Genomic DNA, 19,507 nt, shown 5'->3' with positions numbered 1-19,507 from the left:
GAAGCGAATTCCGGAAACAACCGTTTCCTCCTAGTAGCAAGCAAGGCAATGTGACCATGAGATCAGAAATTCCCGTCATCAGAAATCCACATTTGCCACCGAATATTTGCACACCTTCACTGAAGCTTCGCTCGATGTCACTCACTTTTTTCCAAATGTACGTCTTGTCATTCTCGATAGTGGGGGCAGCTTGCATCTGGTGGAGATTTGACGGAGTTCCGTGTTGGAGAAGTTAGGCACAGCAGGTCACGGGCATGTGCGGGCGTGGGAATCTCAGGCGGCAACCCAGAATTCCAGCCTCACTCGTTCCCACGGCGTCTAATAAATTGGTAAAAATGCTCATTGGCTGCGTGAGAGTTATCTCCGGCTACATTTCCAATTTAGGCTCATAATTCCGTAAATCCATTGAGATATCGCTTATTTTCTTATATTTTCATATTTTGCCATCATTTCAGATATTGATTGATATTCTTTTATTGTTACTGTTACCCTTTTTTATTATTTCGCCTAATAAGGTATCCAGGTGCCATATGGTACCAATATTCCCCATCTATTATTTCTAAAAATAATTATTTCTTATAATCCTGTACATACCGGATTTTGGAAAAGAAGTTCTCCCCTCCCCCAAAATTCTCTAAGGTGCTAGGACGCGCTAGAGAGGGTGTGAGTGTGTGGAATTCCAACAGTAGGAATAAGGGCAGTGATCTAGCTCACAACGAGTGAGTAGTGGACACTGAGCCCGGACCTTGCGGAATCCCGGAGAACCCACACAGAGTTAAGGATCGAGAACGTAGCGAGTTTAGTGGAGAAAGTAGAGTTTAGGGAGAGTTGTCCCCCACGAGCTGTGTCGGCATAGAGAGCCGCGAGCCCTCTTTCAGTGCATGTTGCCTTCTTTGATCCTTCAATCACGCATTATCCAATGTGTAGGGACATATGTCCCAACTTCCTTGTTTCCTGACTCACACCACAGTTCACTCTTTGGTGGAACCCTCAGCAGCTTTCGCGGGGCAAAGTGGGACTTTGCCTATGGGGAGGCTGGTGCTCCTAGAATTGGCTGGGAGGAGCTTATGAGCGCTGGTGCTAGAAGATCCAGTGGTGCCCACTTTGGAGGGTTCCGCATACCCACTAAACTCCGGTGCCGTTCACCCAATCTTCGGTAGACTCTGTTCATATTCTGGAACTCGTTTCTCGGTATGGCACCCCCTTTGTATTTTTTCTCGTCCGTTAGCGTCATGCTTTGGTGTAGTTCTTCGTTCGGGGCATCAGAGGTGTGCAAGACTTGTTCATCTACGAGAGACTACATCCCCTTCCAAACCGCCTCCTTTACTCCGTGTATGGATGATAACAGACCGTCAAGTCCCGTGTCCATGGTGGTGCAAAGCTCTGATATTCCCCTGCACAACTGTGTGGGCGAGGCCTCAAACGGAGTTCAGTCTGCCAAAAGTAACGATTCGGTCCTTTGCTCAAACTAAGCACTCAACATCATCGCAGCTGAGGACTTGGAGGGGCTAGTTTGTAGCCTTATCACCATCAAAAGTGATTGTGTGATGATTGTCTTCATTAGGGTTTCCGTTTGGCGTTATCTTGCACCTGAGCTTCCATGCTAGCCGTCCATACTCTAGTTTCCCGGAAACTGTTTTCATTTTTCGGTGCATTGAATCGGGAATTTATGCGTCCTTATTGTAGTTATATCAGAAATGGTGTAACACGTGGGTAGCAAAGATCCCATCTCCCACTTCTTCGACCAAACGTTCAATGGTGCTCACAATCTCACCGCTCAAGCCGGGGATGCGGATAACATTCGTTTGGGTTGCATCGATTATTTGGACTCCTTTGATCCCACAACTTGATGGGTTATTTGGAGGGAGGTGTCTCCATTTTATCTTATCACACTTATCCACCGGTCCTAGTCACTGCGACTGACCGCAGCTTGATGCTTCGATTCCAATCCTTTTGCGGATGAAGAGATGTGTCAGGGCATACACCCTGACCTAGCCCATACCGCATCCACACCCGCACTCGCACCCGCACCCGTGACTGCACCCGGCTGTTGCACTCCCCGCGCGCACCCTGTGCCGGATGCTCAGTGCGGCCGGATGGCCCGGACCTCGGGTCTCGGGTCTCATGTGACTTCCGGATATCTCCGGAAGTTTTCGATGTATTGTGGCCACTGTGGGAAGATGAGAAGTTAACTTCCTTCTCATCTCTGACCCACAGTAGGCAAGTTGTATATACTTGCCTCTCTTTTATATACCATCTCTGACCCACAGTAGGTTGTGCCCTGGACAGGGCTGGTTACACCTGGGACTGTGGACCATAGGGGAGGGTCATGGGGACCCGGGAGTCGTCCCCTGACAAGATGTGCCATTCGTCATCAATCGTCAATGGGAGCTAATGCTCCCTGGTCAGGGCCGTGGAGTCCAAAAGGAAGTCAGTGGGTTGCTCTCTTCCTGAGTTCCACTTCACATTCACTGACGCAACAAATAAAAAAATTCTTGGCTAACAAACACAGTGCCACCTTCTTTCCCAGATATCTTCCGTGATTTACACCTAGCTTAGAGACGTGTCAGATTCAGCGGGACCCGAGAGTGGTGTTGCATTATAATCACCTGGGCGGTCAAAATGCTGTGGATCGATTATGGGGATTGTCAAAAAGTATGATAGTCATGCCCAACCAGACTAAGAACACAACAGGAGGTGATTGAGGCGAGATCTGCTCGAAAACCGCAGGTCATGGTTCAGGGCATACAGATAGTGGCAAATATTGGGACGATGGGAGATGTGATCAGAAAGGAACTTCGTCTGGTCAGCGCTCACCACGACTGGCTCGAGATACTGGATGGCAGGACCTGAAGTCAACACTGGCATCCCCATCAAACCAATATCGGTCAATCCAATCCTCGTAATTAGGTTCAATATTAGTTTCAATCAACCCAAGTGGAAGAGAGAGGGCCTCGTTTGGTGTGGCAAGATCGACTTCCTCGCACCCCCCTAAGGGACCTTGAAACTGTTGAAGGTAGGCCCGGATCCCCTAAAGTAATCTTCGAGCGAATCTCTACAATCGGACAATTATCCTCGAGAATGTTAGACTAGAGTGCGTGCTTTGCACCGCGGTCACCTGCACAGCACCCATTAATGAATGAAAGCCAATTTTTTTCCCAATCAGAGATTGTAACCTGTGCAAGGTGCATATGGTACAAAGAAGTATATACAGTAGTTGCCACAGAACGAAGTCACATATGGTACAAAGATAATTCTGCGAAATCCATCCAGAAGGAGTAAAGCACTTTGCCAGCACTCTCTATGTTTTTTGTTTTTCGCTGTATTCCTAATCGCTTTCCACCTGTCAGAGACCAGATTCGAGACGAGGGAGTGTCTCCGTAGCGGAGGGCTTTGGCCTCAGCGACTTCTGCCAAGAGCGCTGTGCCTAGTGACACGTCCGTGCCCTAACTTACTGACTGGCAATCAGAACCGAAGGGGGGTAACTCTAGTTGATTTTATTACTGGGGTGTAACCTATGTACAAGTGGGATATATATATGGTTACAGCGAAGACGGGTCCGCGATTGGCGGAGCCGAACGGAGCAGAGCTAACGGGGTTTAAACATTAGCCGACTGAATATTACCGACGAGTCGGGTCGCGGGGTTAGCGGAAAGGCAGGCAATAACCCAGAAACGGAAAGGAGGGATAGGCCCAAAGGTGGGCTCTGCAGGGCAGGTGAGTGTATTGCCCAGCGGAGGCGGGAGTGCGCTAGCGGACGTCGGAGCTGTCCGGAAGTCTTTGGGGCTCCGTACTTAGGGAGGCGTAGGTAATAAATTGAAATGAGGGGGTGGTGACCATCGAGGGATACCGAGAGGATTGCGGAATACGGGAGCTCCGAGGTTAGTGAGGGAGGAGCGGAGTTAGACCGGAGGGATCGGAGGAACCGGAAGTCGATGGCCGGGGATGGATATGACACCACCCCTCAATTGAGACCAAATGTGACTGCCCATTGCCGAGCACCAAATGTTAGAGATGGTGTTTCCCTCTTTCTCACCGACGTTGCACACAATAAATTCTTATGCCAGGTGCTGTATCACTTCAATATTCCCCTCAATCCGAAAGCCATTCTGTCCTCTTTGCATCACTCATTTATACTTTACTCTTCCTCCTCTACTGCGGCTCATTCTGACCATCTTTACCAGGAATGGCGCGCACAGGACGCCACCCGTTAGCTGGCCCTGCTTAATCCCTGACAGCAGCTAGTAAGAAACAAATGATAGGGAACCCTTCACATCATTATCCTCTTCTCTCCCAACTACCGTGTGTGTGTGGAGGTCATTTTGCTCTCAGTGCCATGCTCCCTCGACCTGTGGATATTCCCTGGTTTCTGAGAAGGTGGATGCAAGCAATTGGGAGATTTGCAGGGCCGAATGAGTGGCGGGAATTTGCCGTGTCCGCCAGTTATGGTGGGGGTGGGCAACCCAGGTTAGTTCCGTGTTCTGATTATGTAAGGACAATGTATTAGTCGAGTGTCACCAAAATGTCTTGTGTACTTTCTTGCCACACACAACAAATGAAGAGAAGCTTCACTAGTAAACATTGATCGGAATGACCTAAAATATAAATCGGACAGAGGAATTTTTGAGAAAATCAAAAATAGCTTTGTTGTGATCGAGAAAGCAAGTCCATTTTGCCCATATCTTGATTTGTAGGGACATACATAAAAATTCCTCTGTCCGTTTTGTAGAAATACACTATATACACCATATACCCGATTTATGAGTTCTCAAGATGATTGTGGAGAGAGAAAGTACAACCGGCGATTTTTATTATGGTTTGTTTGTACTTGCGCCCCGATGCGTCGGGGCAAACACCACCCAGCTGCTTGATCTTGGCTCATATTACTAGAATCTGGGCGCTGGTACAAGCAGGGGAAGCCAGTATTTGCACCAGCACCAAATACAGGTCAGATTCTAGTAACTGTCAGGGATCAGCAATGACCCTGGACCCTATGCCGGCTGCGCGTATGCGCGTGGGAAGTATGCCGGTAATTCCCGTCTACTCCGCTTACCTAAGCCCCGGTGACCCGGATCATCTCCGGCATTGTTCTGGAACATTCTATGATCACGTGATTCTATCGGCAATCTGTTTGGTTTCCTTATTGCCGGACTCTACATGTATATAGCTGACCCTAAGATGGGGACATCCCTTTCCCCTGGCTTTAATCACAACTAGGTTATCGGAGCACCTTGCGCGAGCACGCGCGTCCCCTGACAGTAACATGAGCCAAGATCAAGCAGCTGGGTGGTGTTTGCCCCGACGCATCGGGGCGCAAGTACAAACAAACCATAATAAAAATCGCCGGTTGTACTTTCTCTCTCCACAATCATCTTGAGAACTCATAAATCGGGTATATGGTGTATATAGTGTATTTCTACAAAACAGACAGAGGAATTTTTATGTATGTCCCTACAAATCAAGATATGGGCAAAATGGACTTGCTTTCTCGATCACAACAAAGCTATTTTTGATTTTCTCAAAAATTCCTCTGTCCGATTTATATTTTAGGTCATTCCGATCAATGTTTACTAGTGAAGCTTCTCTTCATTTGTTGTGTGTGGCAAGAAAGTACACGAGACATTTTGGTGACACTCGACTAATACATTGTCCTTACATAATCAGAACACGGAACTAACCTGGGTTGCCCACCCCCAGTTATGGACATGTAATGAACATGAGGTCATGCACCTCAGGAAGGAAAGACAAACACGTAAGCAAAAGTGGCACAAAAAACGTAATTACGGGAGGTGGAGAGTGACACTGCTGTGCTGGTCTACAATGCAGATGACGTAATGGGATGAGACAGTGCCAACTTACGCAGCCATCTAACGCGTCATCGAGAAGGTTTTTTGCTCCCTCGCGAAACCGACCCCATTGAACTAGTACTACGTGCACGACTCGATGACGCCAGCTTCGACCTGTTCGCAATGGTGCGTGTAGAGATCCCACCGACGATTAGCATTATAGTATAGGGTTCCAGATCATCGGGATCAGGAATGCTCAACCAGTGATGAATGGGAACAAGAAAGCAAATGACTCGGAAGAACGTAAATCGAAGAGTCCTCAAAGTACTACTGCCACCCCATGAAGCGTCAGCTTGAGCAAAAAACATAGAGCATGTGTTCGGCACGATGTGTTACTGACTCAGTGAAGTTACTCATGTCATCATTCCAAGGGTAAATAATTCTGGGTACATCTAAGCGTTTGTGATCGTCATGACTAATGCGGAAAGCATTCAGAAATGTTTCCCCATACCTGGACCCACAAATTCGTGATTAGGTTCTCTTTCCAATCACGCTCGTCATGGTGCGTACACCTGTTGAAGATTTGAATCTCCCCCCGTGCCTGCTCTGTGCCTCTTTGGCTATGGGTTTCTCCTACATGACTCTGACTATGCGGTGGCCGACTTCGTACAGATTCTGGTTGGAATCCTGCGACACTACGTTACCCCCCTCAATTCTCCACCAAAGAAGCAGTCGTTACTTGCCGTTAGGGAGCAGTAAGTATCATCTTGCACCTTTTTCTACTGATCTTGTATGCTTACTCCTTTTTCTTCTACTGCACCCCCACTCGTTACTTCCTGATTGCTCATCGCACAATTACTCGACGGGCCATTTCTTGCTCCCAGATACTTCGAGCCACATCCACGTTCTCCCCTCTTCCACCGCATCTCTATCGCACCATTTCATCACATCTCTACATTGCATTCACCGAAGGAACTTACCTCAAAGACTCTGAATGGTCAGAAGAGGAGAAGAAAGAGAAGGAAGAAAATCCCCCAAATCCACTCGCTGATCCGGGTACCATGGATGGCATGGTGGAAGGGCTGAAGAAGCAAATGGTCATGGGTGCCGCAGATGCTCGTTATGGGATGGATCAATTTCTTCTTTCAGGGTTTCGTTTTGAGTATGTTTCTATCACGCTTTCCCCCTCCCCCGCGCGGAGCGCTCCCTCCCATGGGATGGTCAAGCGGAAGAGTTCTCCTTGTTACTTAGTTAAACTCCCGTTCCCGCTATCTTCTCTTTCATGATATCTTCTCAACTTAATGGACTCATTCGGCTGCTTCTCAGGTCAGAAAATGGTCAGTATATTGATCCGTTCCGATTTTTTTTGTCCGAGCTATTGGCTGAAGGCCCATTGTTTCCTGCCCATTTATGCACTGCCCTTCGTACAGCCGCAGATTCAACGCCAGATATGGCTGCTCAGGCCTCCCCATTCGGCTCCGTGCTGTCCGGAGCTAACGCGCCACCAGTCATTGGACCAGGGGCTCCAGATTACAAGAAACTTTTTGCTCAAGAAAGGATAATCTGCAGTTTGCAGAGGAGCAATATAAGTGGGTTTGCGATGGCGTAGAAACCGGAGTGTTGGAGAAATGGGGCAAGATACGTGCTATAAAGTGACCCTGTAGGTGCATTATTCGGCTGCGGCTCCCCGCGTCTTTCATTTTGCTCCCAAGATAGTAATAACATTTACGCGTGCACATTCCGACAATTGGTGTGCGATGGCGCAAACGCAACTGGTGCTGGAGGCCTAGGCTTACCTTGGGCGTCTGGCTAACAACCTATCACCCATCTTAGTATCTTCCTAGGCAATGGCTGGAGTGCAATAGTCCCCTGGGGTATGAGCGCTTGGTGGTGAAACCCATGCAAAGGCATAGCAGAGTCCCGAACTGAGAGGAGAGGCAATCGCAATGCGACGAACTTCCACCCCATATAGAGAATGGTTTTTGCTCGTTCATGAGGCCGACCTCGTTGAATGACAGGAACAACCCGGCGAGGTTGGTTTCGATGCATCATTGATGCGAAAAGAGATTCCATTAATGATTAGCATCATAGTACGGGATTCCAGACCATTGGGACCAGGAATGCTCAATCAGTAACGAGTGAGGAAAACGAGAAGCAAACAAATCGCCGGGAGAATGCGTATCGAAGAATGCGTATCGCAGAGTGCTCAAGCAGCTGCTTGGTGAGAAGGGGTATATTCTCCTGACACATTTGGGGTTAAGATCGAACTCTGAGCCTTATGTCGTGCTCAACTGAGCCTAGCTGAAGTACTGCCACAAAACCCGCAAAGCGTCAGCTCGAGCTTAGGAAGAGAGCCTGGACGGCTGTTTAACCGACGATCATACGAAAACACGTGGTCGGCGACCCCTGTCGATTTTTCTATTGCAAAAGGTGCAAACTGAGCATATCACTCGAGCATATCACCTGCCTCTGTGCGCGCAGTGGGAGCTTGTAGAGCGGGGAAGATCACATCAACACGCTGGGCGGAGTTAATTCAGACGTTGTAATTCTTGAACAAAGTAAATTGGACGAGACTTGTCCACTCACTGGTGCTGTGCAGTAAACCCACCACATCCAGCTTCTTTCTACAGAAGCATTTCATATGCATCATGTGGGCGCAGCGATTGAGCTGTCTTCCGTTCACTCTTCCACACGGGCATCCTCCCCATGATTACATACGCTCGCAGTGACCGGCCAGACCGCGCTTTCTAGTGACAGCAGTCCGAAGAAATCAGATCTCTTATGGCTTGTGTATTTAGGAGGGCACGTAGGAGACTGAGGCCTGATCGCAGCAAGCCTGATACTCCCAATCTCGTTGGATCCGCTAATGATGTGGCGCCACCCTCATTTTCCCTCGCTCCTGAGGGAAGCATTGACAATCCTCGGGGAACATCCAGTTCATATGCCAACGCCATCAGCCAGCTCAGGCAGTGATCGAAAGAAGGAATCATCGGCGCTACGAGACTAATTCTCCAAAATGGAGCCTCCGCTCTTAAATGTCCCGATTCCGAATCTTCATGGAATCCTAGATTTGCTACTGACTTGGCTCAAACCAGATGAAAGCGTCCGAACCTTATGAGGCCTGAGCCGTCGCCACTGGTGTGAAAGTGCCTGATGGAGGCCCAGGCACGCTCTTGTTCACAGAAATATGAATATACCTAGGTTAACACGCGGGGCCCCTGATATTGCATTGACGCTTGCAGCCCATCGGAAGGTCCAAAACCCAAATCTAACATAGTCTCACAACCATATCGTGCCCCGGGCCGCCCCGACTCTGGTGGGATGTTTTGTCACGTCGGCGCAACTTGCGTGGAGTGAACATGTCGCCGAGTAAAACTGCAATCAAACCCCCCCATCCGAAGTGCACGACGAGATTGTGGATGAACGAACAGCACCCAGGATACCTAAAGAGAAATATACTGCACTTGAGGCAGCATCCCCAGAGCATTCATTGAGAACGAAGAGTACGCCCTAAGATGAATTATCGACTCCCAACAGCTCATTCGCTGAATCCAAACCGATGAGCAAATTATCCAGAAGGCGTTAACCCAAAGGATGAACGAGGGTTTGTTGAATAAGTGGACGCTTCGGGAAAACCACTGGCAGCTGTGCACCCGCTCCATTGGAGAGCAGTGTCAAAGCCGAAAACGTATCAGATTCGGCAGGAGCATGCAGAGTGACCATTGCACTGTAATTATTTGGAGTGGCCAAAAATGCGACGATGAGATTTCCAGTAAGCGCGATAACCGTGCTCAATCAGTTCATGGTTCCAGAATGTATGAATGGTGATAAATATTAGGACGATTGGACAGAAATTTTGTTTGATTGGCGCTAACCATGACGGGGTTGAGGGACTCCTGCGATTGGCAAATGCTTCGTTAACTGAGCAAAGAAATCTGAGGGTGTTGAAGGGCGAGCATATCGTCACTAGGAGCTCGTGTTCGGGCGAAATATGAATCCCAGGGGCCAATGAGGGATGAATGACGCAATGGGGTGAGTCACAGGGTCATCTAGCTCGTTACTGAGAGGGGCTTTCTCCTCACTCGCAAAATCAGCCTTGCATACCAGACTCGTACCCAGTCGGAGGAGCTCCGTGGACGCGCAAAATAATAGCTCTTTACATAAATAGACGTTCTCACGTTCTGTACTCAATGGGAACGTTTATTTACATTGCGTAAAGAGCTATTTTCCAACGACGATGCCAAGCTTGCTGTGTGCGGGTTCGCATAGCTGCGGCCTGCCTTCAATTTCAAGCCTCTAAGTTTCTGCGCTTATCCGGTGAACTTCGGCACAGTAAAATCTGTGGAGAGAAAAAACGTGGATAAACATGGCAAGTAAGAATTTCTAACACTGCAATTTCCAACCTATACAATAGTGCTACTTAACTAGGTACTGCCCCTTCAAATAATGTCGCATATGCATCATGTGCGCGCGGCGATTGAGCTATTCCCCGTTCACTCCACGCGGGCATCCCCCTTACTACCCCAGTGCAATGCCTAGAAAAAATCCGTTCAAAATCATCCCCCAACGTAACAAAGGAAGTCATTCCGCCCCCGGCTCATCTTCACAACCACCGCTCCCCTCGACCTCCTCCGAGTCCCCTCATGTTCCCCAGATCAATATCACTAGTCCCCAGATACCCCGAGATCATGACAACACTCACAGCGATCGACACGGGTTGCCGACGGAGCCTTATCCTGAACCCGAAGTGACCGGCCAGGCCCTGCCTTCTATTGAAAGAGCTTCAAAGAAATCGGAATCTCTTATGGGTCATGTATTCGGGTGGGCCCGTAGGAAATTGAGCCCTAATCGCAGCAGGCCTAGTACTCCCAATCTCGTTGAACCATCCAGACCAGCCACGCCTCTCCAGCTGTCCGCTAATGATGCAGTACTTCCTTCATTTCCCCTCGCCCGTGGGGAAAATATCGATAATCTTCGTGAAACATCTGGCTCGTATGCCACACATGACAATGGCCTGAGCCTTCATGCACAATTGGAACGCGAAGGTATCAACATGCCCTCCTTATTGGAACCCACGATCACACGATCGGCCAGCTCAAGCAGTGATCGGGGGATGTAATCATCGGCGCTACTAGACTCATTCTCCAAAATGCGGCCTCCGCCCTTAAGTTTGCCCCGATTCCGAATCTTGATGCAATCCCGGACTTGCTTTTGAAGTGGCTCGACGTCTACGAGGTGAGATCATCCTTCCGCTTCCGGGGTCGATGAGGATGCTTTTGTTTACTCTCCCAATGTTTGTGACATGATTTGGACAGACTGTCGGTGGAAACGACGAAAGTCTTAAAGGACTGGACGATGACATCCGAAAAGCCTACGACACCATTTTACAGCCACTCGCGCTGTCGACTGACCGTATACCCGATGAAGTGATTTTTTTCATTAAGGGGTTTCACTCGTACGTCCACCTGCCTCCTTTGCCACGCGTTTGATCCAATGTTCCTGCTGACAGGGCCCTGGAAGCACAAATTAAGGAGGTTAATGCGCTCAACAATCAAGGTTCCGTGAAGAGGACGATCTTAGCCACCGAAATCGCCACGAGGATAAACGATGTCAAGGCATGTATAAATGATGCCATTAACAACTTCTCGGTTCGTTTCCATTATGTAGGTTCCCAAATACTCTACGCACTGACTGATTGCGTGCCAACAGACCCAGGCAACTACTTTAACGCTGCTTCGTACAATCGAAGCATCGGTGCAATGTACGTTTCCAAGCTCATTCTTAGGGTCTTTCATCAACCCTTCCTTTAGCTGAACTTAAACGGCTTGGGGAAGTCGCGGCCGAGCACACTTACGTGAAAAGCAAGTCAGAATGCCTTCCAAGCACACGGGACAACATACGGGAATCGATTCTTGGTCATCTGAAAGATGCCAGGAACCGATTTGTCTGGCTACGTGGATCCCCCGGTACCGGGAAGACGGCGATAAGTATGAGCATTGCATCTATGCTTGAGGGGGAAAGCGCTCTCGCAGCCTCATTCTTCTGGGACAAAAACCAAAAGGGAACAGGCCTCGATTCTTTAGAGTTGTTCCCTTGTACCCTTGCACGCCAACTTGCGCTCTTCAGTCCGGACTTCAAGGTGTCACTCGTCAAATGCCTTCGGCGGCCAGACATGAGATTGTTTCTGAAGCTTTCTCTGGAGAAGCAGATGCGGACCCTGATCATTGAACCGATGAATGGTCTTAAGGGAGCGTTGTCTGAAGGTAGCCAACGCTTTTCTATCATCTTGGATGGCTTGGATGAGTGCGGGGGTCCTGAGGAACTTGACTCCCTGATGGAGCTCGTGCTTCTACTTCGCGAGCTGCCCTCGCCCTTTGCTGTACTTGTTAGCTGCCGGCCGGAGTTCACAGTCCTTTCGGCTTGGACCAGAGTGCGAGATCAGGGTCTTATGGTCCCCTTTGAAGATGTGGATCAGATTGAACGGGACACTTTCCACACCATCCGTTGCATGGTGGACGAAGGATTTCACAAATTTATCGAAAACTCCCTATGGAAACCATCTGACGAAGATCTTGATGTCTTTGCGAGAGGTTGCCGTGGATTGCCTATTATGGCTTCAACCCGAATACGTGATGCAAAGGTTCAGATTCGGTACTGCGGTTCGGCTCTTAAATCGGAGTTCGAATATTTCCGTAATCTTATTGAAGTACCTATGGATCTGAAGTCGGAGTACTTGCGGATCATGCGACGAGCCTGCATGCCGAATTCATCCAGTGTCCGTCCACATGTGGCCAAGACCTATCGCGAAGTAGTTGGGATACTTGTTGCCGCAAGTTGGAGTGGTCTTGGCACTAACGACATATCGCAACTCCTAGGAATTGCTGAAGATGAAGTGCACTCAATACTAAAACCCATTAGCTCGATCGTTGATCCTATCGGTGAGAAACAAGATGAAGTATTGTGATGTCAAGGGGTGTAGTATTGGATTACGACTTCTTCGATTTGTAAATGATGTCATTCAGAAGAACGAGTTTGGCATCGGTACTGGGCCTGTTGGTGTGGACCTATCCACTGGTCGGGGTGTAGGCGTAACGAGCCTCTTCCAGGCTCGCTATCAGGAGGGCAGACCAGTATGTACGTGAGCGTGAGAGTAGCAAGTATTTGCTGCGTTAGATGCCCACTGAACTTCCTTTGGGAGATAGAAAGAAGTGGGCTCGCCCAGTTCTTCTTTCACTTGGACCTTTTTGCACAAGAAAATAATGAATTGCAACGAGAATATGAACAATTCCTTGCAAAAAACATCCTCTTACCCTTGTCATGGCCCCGGGATGACCTGGAGCCGGAGTTAACGATATTTGAGAAATGGAAGTCGAGGGCACATGTGGGTTCTAAATTAATTGTATTCGTGTATCTCAATTATATGACATCAGTCTTTGCATCAGAAACCCAAATCACTAGCGCTGGTAGGGTGGGGTCCCAACACCGATCCTTGGCATGTTTACCGATCGGATCCAAATACATCTCATGTTTGTTAGAGCGTTCCCCCCAAACTGGACGGCCGAGCTTGCAGGACCTTCGGTGCTGTGCTGCAAGCCCAGCCATCCAGTTTGGGGGGATCCCTCATAACAAAAGCAGCCTGGTTAGCATCTCCTTTCAGCGTCATTTTTTATCACCTGTACATCACCTTCCCTTTGGCCACCTGTATATTGTAGAGACTGAAGTTTCAGCCTAGCGCAGCCTCGCTGTTACTATATGGCCGCGTAATACAGATGTCGACAACGGCATTATATAGGGCTAGCATACCATACAGCAAAGGTGCAAGGAATCAGGCTATTGACCCCCTAATATACTCGTGAGTGTGTGGCCGCATTTCCCTCGGCTCCGGACCCGACGTACCTACCACTCCCCGATTAAGACCTCAGCCTCTCGCCACGACTCCTGTTCCTCTGGCCAATGCTATTGTATTCCCCTGCGATACTTATATTACTATGTCTCCTTACGCGTTGGAATACGGGTCACCTTCAGAATCAAGGGGTAAGTGCGAGTTTGCAGGATTCTTCTCAGCAACTCAGCTAAACAGCGCAAGGTGGATCACACCCAACCTAGTGGGATTGAGTACGTCCCACGGTCCACTGGTACCATACGCTATTTTCCGATGCTCGCTAAGTCCAGAGCATAATTGTAACTGATGGATGTCCTTTTGATTGCAGGCTTCAACGACCACATGGTTATCTTTGTTCATGCGGTCCACCACACGTGAGTTCACAAGGCTGCAACTGCTATTCTCAGGATCAACCCACCTCTATGATGTTTCAATCAAGATGCTAGCATTAACCCTGAACACTTCCGGCCAGCATCTCTATCACCAGTTTGCGACGACACTCCGAGCCCAGAACCATTCTGCCTTCGCGCTACGGTCAGAGGTGTGCTGAAAGCACAAGTCCTGTGGCTGCGCAATCGACAAAAACCCCGGGACTCCTAGCATGAACCCATCGGATAGCGTAGCTCTTCGTGTCGACCTAAGCGCCCACCTCAGTCTCTGAAAGAGGAAAAGTGTGTAAACAACGGGTAACTTTTGCAATTCCGTGAATCTTGTTGGAAGTTTAGGTGGTCACAAGACCTAAAAGTCTGGACGTTCTGGGAATCGAAGCGCAGAACTCCGCATTGGTCCAAGCTGGTGTGTTACCATTACACCAAACGCCCACTATAGGCCGAGGTGGTTTCCAACAAATCTGACAGCACTGCTTGATTAGGTGTTGTCCCATCGAGCTTCTCTATACAGGCATTCTCATATACATCCCATACGCACGGGGATTGGACTGGCTTCTGTTCACTCTTCTACGTAGCCTCAGGCCCTATCTACACTAGTGTAATGTTTGGGAAAGACGGTGCCTCCCTTCAACGCCCCAACGCTCCTGGAACGTCTTCCAGTCTTTCGAAATCCTCACTCCCGCTTGTCCCCCTATCCAGCGCTCCGCAGGCCCACACCACTAGCCCCCAAATACCCCCACATCCCAACAACACTCACCATGGTCAACGTGAAGAGCCAACGGGACCGTTGACCTCTCAGAATGTACCCCCTGGTGACCGTGGCCGTCTAAAGAAATGGGCATCTTTCTTCAAACGTGCATTTGGGTGGATCCGCAGAAAGCTAAGCCTTGGTCGCAGTAGGCTCAGCGCCCAAGATCTGACCGAACCAGCCAGGCCAACCAGGCTTCCCCAATTGCCACCCGGCAATGTAGTACCACCCGAATCCTCTGTCACCCCTGGAGGAAATATTGATAATCCTCGTGAACCATCCACAACGCACACCAATCGCGAGAATGGCCTGAGCATCGACGCACAATTGGAGCGCGAGGGCATCAATGTACCTCGCTCATCAGGACCCACGGTCACGTCATCGGACAGTCCAGACAGTAATCGAAAGGAAGTAACCATCGGCGCTACTAGATTCATTCTCCAAAATGCGGCCTCCGCCCTTAAGTTTGCCCCGATTCCGAATCTTGATGCAATCCCAGACTTGCTTTTGAAGTGGCTCGACGTCTACGAGGTAAGTTCATCTGGGATCAATGAGGATATTGTGTTCACTCTCCCAATGTTTGTGTGGCATGATTTGCACAGACCGTCGGTGGAAACGACCAAAGTCTTAAAGGATTGGACGATGACATCCGAAAGGCCTACGACACCGTTTTGGAGCCACTCGTGCTATCGACTGACCCTATACCCGATGAAGTCGTTGTTTTAATTGAGCGGTTCCACTCGTGCGTCCACCTGGCTCCTTTGCCACGCATATGATTCAATATTCCTGCTGACAGGGCCCTGGAAGAACAAAAAAAAAGGATCGACGCACTCAACAATCAAGGTTCCGTGAAGAGGACGATCTTAGCACCCGAAATCAGCACGAGGATAAGTGATGTGAAGGCGTGCATAAATGACGCTGTTAACAACTTCTCGGTCCGTTCCCATGGGGGTCCCAAGTGCTCTATGTACTGACTGAGTATGTGCCAACAGACCCAGACAGGTACATTAACGCTGCTTCTTACAATCAAAGCATCGGTGCAATGTACGTTTCCAAATCATTCTTGGGGTTTTTCGTCAACTCTTCCTTTTAGCTGAACTTAAACGACTTGGGGAAGTCGCGGCCGAGCACACCTACGTGACGAGCAAGTCAGAATGCCTTCCAAGCACACGGGACGGCATACGGGAATCGATTCTCAATCACCTCAAAGATGCTAAAAACCGGTTTGTCTGGCTTCGCGGATCTCCTGGGACCGGAAAGACGGCGATCAGTTTGAGTATCGCATCCACACTCAAGGCCGAAGGCACTCTTGCAGCCTCCTTCTTTTGGGACAAAAACCAAATGGGGACGGGCCTAGATTCTTTGGGGCAGTTCCCTTCTACCCTTGCTCGCCAACTTGCGCTCTTCAGTGCGGACTTCAAGGTATCACTTGTCAAATGTCTTCGGCGGCCAGAAATGGGATTATTCCTGAAGCTTTCCCTGGAGGAGCAGATGCGGATTCTGGTCATTGAGCCAATGGGTGGTCTCAAGGGTGTGTTTTCCGGTGGTGACAAACGTTTTGCTATTATCTTAGATGGCTTGGATGAGTGCGGGGGTCCAGAGGAGCTTGACTCCCTGACGAAGCTCATGCTTCTACTTCGCGAGCTGCCTTCGCCTTTTGCTGTGTTCTTTAGCTGTCGGCCGGAGTCTACAGTTCTTTCGGCTAGGACTAGAGCGCAAGATCAGGGTCTTGTGATCCCCTGTGAAGATGTGGATCAGATTGAACAGGACACTCTCCGCACCATCCGTTGCATGGTGGACAAAGGATTTCACGATTTTATCAAGGACTCCCCAGCGTGGAAACCATCTGACAAAGATCTTGAAGTCTTTGCGAGAGGTTGCCGTGGATTGCCTATTATGGCTTCAATCCGAATACGTGAAGCGCAGTCCGAGATTCGGTACCACGGTTCTTCTCTTAAATCGGAGTTTGAATATTTCCGTAAACTTAGAGAACTACCCGAGGATCTGAACTGGGAGTACTTGCGAATCATGCGACGAGCCTACATGCGGAATTCCTCCAGTATTCGTCAACATGTGGTCAAGAATTATCGCGAAGTAGTCGGGATACTTGTTGCCGCAAGCTGGAGTGATCTTGGCACAGACGACATATCACAACTCCTGGGAATTGCTGAGGATGAAGTACGCTCAACACTCAAACCCATCAGCTCGATAGTTCATCTTCCCTCCGACATTGAGCAGAGCGTCAAGTTCTACCACGCGACGGCAAAGGAGTTCATTATAGGAAATCCCATCGGCGAGAAACAAGATGAAGTATTCTTTATTCATGATGACAAGGGGAAGGGGTATAGCATTGGATTACGACTTCTTCGAATTGTAAATGATGTCCTTCAGAAGAATGAGTTTGGCATCCCCACCGAACTTCCCTTGGGAGATAGGAAGAAGTGGGAGCTCTTTCAGAGCAAGCAGAAACCTAGAGTTGTCGAAAATGTGCTCAGGCGCTTGTTCTCTCACTTGGACCCTTCGCTGCTCTTTTCACCGGAATTCAATGAATTGCAAAGAGAGTTTGAACAATTCTTTTCAAAAAACCTACTCTCATTCTTGTCATGGCCCCGCTTGAAAGGGACACTTAATATATGGTCAAAATGGAAGTCGAGTGCACATGTGGGTTCTAAATCGATTGTACTTCGTGTATCTCAATTATAACCATTCTCTGCATTACAGAATCACAAATCAATAGCGCTGGTAGAGGAGACATATGATCTGATACGGAAGTTGGGTTTCTACTTCTACCCTTGGGGTCTTTATCGATCAGGCCTTCCATTCACTCCATCGTCATCACGCCTCTATCAACTCTATGGCCATCTCTCAGATCCCGTTCGAGTCTTCAGTGTATCTGGCGAGTTTTCCGGTGGTTTTATTCCTTTGAGCGAGGATGCACGGGTGGCTCAAGAGGTCATGAAGGCAAAACAGACTGAACTGCCAAAGAAGTTGAATGAACACGGCAGGGAAGAAACTAATTACGAAGCCGAGTTCGCTGAACATGATGTTCGCAACGGAATCGTGACCTGTGCAGCGATCTCTCAAAATGGTTCTCATGTTGCCCTTGGCTTTGGAAACGGTGTCATTGAGGTTGCTGACATCGACCACCAGCATATAATTTCTCGATTTCAATGCAATCCTCCCAAGCCTCCCGTTTGGATCGAGTTTATCTTTGGTGGCAGTGTTCAGATTGCCACTGAGGATGCTGATGGAAACATCACTATTCTTGGTCCTGGAACGAGTTCGGCCACGCTTGGTACTCTCCCCAGTGGTTGTTTCCCTGCTGTAACTGCAGTGTCGAACGATGGATCTTTCATCATACGAGCCCCACAAAATTTCGGCCAGGCTTGGTACAAGAACATGGCACTCATACGTTTTTCCGGCGAGCCATCCGTTCAGCTCCTTGCATCTCCTTCCACCCCCTCTCCTACTCAGTCTACCCAATCTCACTCTGATCTGTCCATTCCTCAACGTCACACAGTTCGATTCTCTCCAAGGGGCCGATATGTCGGTGCTTACGACACAAACCGTGCGTTCGTCTGGTCAACAGATTCACACAACTTGTGCATTGCTCAATATCGCGTGCAAAATTTTAAGACTTGGATTTTCAACATTGGTCTTGAACCCCCTTTCCTGCATGACATCCCTATGCCCGTACTTCGTAACCCCACCTTGCCTTTGATTCCAGGAGATGGTGCAACTCATCCACCAAGTACCGAGCCAGATTTAGGGCACGATGCGGATGAATCCTGGTTGAAGCGCCCTTTTTACGACCTCTCACCCAGCATAAAAACTAGCGAAGACCGCGTTATTAAAGTCTATTCCTTCGCAATGGGAAGGATTCCATTAGCTGCTACCACCCACAGCGGGCTACGCATTTGGTTCAATGGTGAAGTCGAACTCATTGTCTCATTCGACTACTCACCGACCGTACGATCCGGAAATTCTTTCAGTGAGAAAGATCCTTGGTACGGCGATGTGATGCTCAAGGGTGGTGATGGTGAGATAGACTCGGACAGCATATATTTTCCTCGGGCAAGCAAGGATGGAACTCGATTCCTGCTCCAAGGTGGGCTGAAAGCCCCAGTGGTCATCGATATTAGCCAAGTTGTTTAATAATTATATGTATGTTTAATATTGATGTCATTTTCAAAGTTATTACAAGCTTCTAGCATCCTGTTTATAAAATGAATGGAAGTTAAGAGGATATCGATTAAAGAGCTCTAGCATTTTGGTTGGATGAAAATTCCGCAGTCTTTGTGGACAAAATTTCAGTACAAAACAGCGCAGCGGGTTGCCCTCAAATAAAAGACATAAGAATGTGTAGCCAAGCAGCAAAAACGACACATGCGAGAGGTATAAGTATACGGAGCATTGGAGGTTTGTCGTATTCCCTTGAAGAACTTCGGAAACATTAATGATCATCATGAATTATGAACTGAGACCTCACACTTGGATTCGGAGCACGAATAGGATGACCTAAGGGATCGTGCACACGAAAATCTGCGACTCAACACCGTTCGCCCCGCCGTCTACTGAGGAGCTGCAACGCGGATCCGGATTCCTGAAGTGTTTGCATTCTTTGCCCAATTGTTCGCAGTTGTCTTAGAAACCGTGAAATAGACTGGGTCGCATTTGGTTCCAACCATCACCGCTGGGTTGG

The 19,507-nt window shown here is 48.8% G+C and overlaps 6 protein-coding genes and 1 non-coding gene across 7 annotated transcripts; 6 read left to right on the top strand and 1 right to left on the bottom strand.

The window, feature by feature from the left end:
* Positions 1–925: 925 nt before the first annotated feature.
* On the top strand, positions 926–1,973 carry EI90DRAFT_3085620 (uncharacterized protein). Its single transcript, XM_039062146.1, is given in 4 exon segments — positions 926–1,054; positions 1,123–1,454; positions 1,474–1,676; positions 1,737–1,973. The coding sequence occupies 2 exon segments, from the start codon at positions 1,194–1,196 to the stop codon at positions 1,510–1,512; spliced, it is 300 nt and encodes a 99-aa protein (XP_038909330.1). The 5' UTR covers positions 926–1,054; positions 1,123–1,193; the 3' UTR covers positions 1,513–1,676; positions 1,737–1,973.
* Positions 1,974–6,520: 4,547 nt separating this feature from the next.
* On the top strand, positions 6,521–7,446 carry EI90DRAFT_3085607 (uncharacterized protein). Its single transcript, XM_039062145.1, has 5 exons — positions 6,521–6,541; positions 6,649–6,859; positions 6,900–6,948; positions 7,175–7,293; positions 7,344–7,446. Exons 2-5 carry the CDS (start codon positions 6,848–6,850, stop codon positions 7,440–7,442), a joined length of 279 nt encoding a protein of 92 aa, XP_038909329.1. The 5' UTR covers positions 6,521–6,541; positions 6,649–6,847; the 3' UTR covers positions 7,443–7,446.
* Positions 7,447–9,933: 2,487 nt separating this feature from the next.
* Positions 9,934–11,142, top strand: EI90DRAFT_212728 (uncharacterized protein). Its single transcript, XM_039052620.1, has 3 exons — positions 9,934–10,831; positions 10,881–11,021; positions 11,102–11,142. Exons 1-2 carry the CDS (start codon positions 10,249–10,251, stop codon positions 10,919–10,921), a joined length of 624 nt encoding a protein of 207 aa, XP_038909328.1. The 5' UTR covers positions 9,934–10,248; the 3' UTR covers positions 10,922–11,021; positions 11,102–11,142.
* Positions 11,143–11,652: 510 nt separating this feature from the next.
* EI90DRAFT_2867357 (uncharacterized protein) lies at positions 11,653–12,030 on the top strand (the record flags this gene model as incomplete). Its single annotated transcript, XM_039053836.1, has 1 exon — positions 11,653–12,030. A coding segment is annotated over one exon (378 nt), but the record flags the coding sequence as incomplete, so codon positions are not given.
* A 2,385-nt stretch (positions 12,031–14,415) lies between these two features.
* EI90DRAFT_t253 lies at positions 14,416–14,489 on the bottom strand. The gene has a single exon. It is a non-coding gene; the product is annotated as a tRNA-OTHER (tRNA).
* Positions 14,490–16,026: 1,537 nt separating this feature from the next.
* EI90DRAFT_2875230 (uncharacterized protein) lies at positions 16,027–16,395 on the top strand (the record flags this gene model as incomplete). Its single annotated transcript, XM_039053874.1, has 1 exon — positions 16,027–16,395. A coding segment is annotated over one exon (369 nt), but the record flags the coding sequence as incomplete, so codon positions are not given.
* A 28-nt stretch (positions 16,396–16,423) lies between these two features.
* Positions 16,424–18,906, top strand: EI90DRAFT_3085583 (uncharacterized protein). Its single transcript, XM_039062144.1, has 3 exons — positions 16,424–17,466; positions 17,527–18,733; positions 18,798–18,906. The coding sequence occupies exons 1-3, from the start codon at positions 16,432–16,434 to the stop codon at positions 18,824–18,826; spliced, it is 2,271 nt and encodes a 756-aa protein (XP_038909325.1). The 5' UTR covers positions 16,424–16,431; the 3' UTR covers positions 18,827–18,906.
* Positions 18,907–19,507: the final 601 nt, after the last annotated feature.

This window comes from Cantharellus anzutake (genome assembly GCF_015039405.1).
Source record: "Cantharellus anzutake strain C23 chromosome Unknown EI90scaffold_112, whole genome shotgun sequence".
NCBI classification, from domain to species: Eukaryota; Fungi; Basidiomycota; class Agaricomycetes; order Cantharellales; family Hydnaceae; genus Cantharellus; species Cantharellus anzutake.
Note: the sequence above shows the minus strand (reverse complement) of the source record. Positions and strands in the feature narration are given on the sequence as shown.

Excerpts from the sequence above, each read along its gene's own strand:
- EI90DRAFT_3085620 (XM_039062146.1), top strand. The coding sequence starts at position 1,194 with ATGGCACCCCCTTTGTATTTTTTCTCGTCCGTTAGCGTCATGCTTTGG.
- EI90DRAFT_3085607 (XM_039062145.1), top strand. Across the intron at positions 6,949-7,174 it reads CTTTCAGGGTTTCGTTTTGA|GCCCATTGTTTCCTGCCCAT; the intron begins GTATGTTTCTAT and ends TATTGGCTGAAG. Across the intron at positions 7,294-7,343 it reads CCGGAGCTAACGCGCCACCA|GATAATCTGCAGTTTGCAGA; the intron begins GTCATTGGACCA and ends TGCTCAAGAAAG.
- EI90DRAFT_212728 (XM_039052620.1), top strand. The coding sequence starts at position 10,249 with ATGTGCGCGCGGCGATTGAGCTATTCCCCGTTCACTCCACGCGGGCAT. Across the intron at positions 10,832-10,880 it reads TGCACAATTGGAACGCGAAG|CTCAAGCAGTGATCGGGGGA; the intron begins GTATCAACATGC and ends ACGATCGGCCAG.
- EI90DRAFT_3085583 (XM_039062144.1), top strand. The coding sequence starts at position 16,432 with ATGCTTCTACTTCGCGAGCTGCCTTCGCCTTTTGCTGTGTTCTTTAGC. Across the intron at positions 17,467-17,526 it reads AATGGAAGTCGAGTGCACAT|AATCACAAATCAATAGCGCT; the intron begins GTGGGTTCTAAA and ends TCTGCATTACAG. Across the intron at positions 18,734-18,797 it reads GCTACGCATTTGGTTCAATG|TGAGAAAGATCCTTGGTACG; the intron begins GTGAAGTCGAAC and ends AAATTCTTTCAG.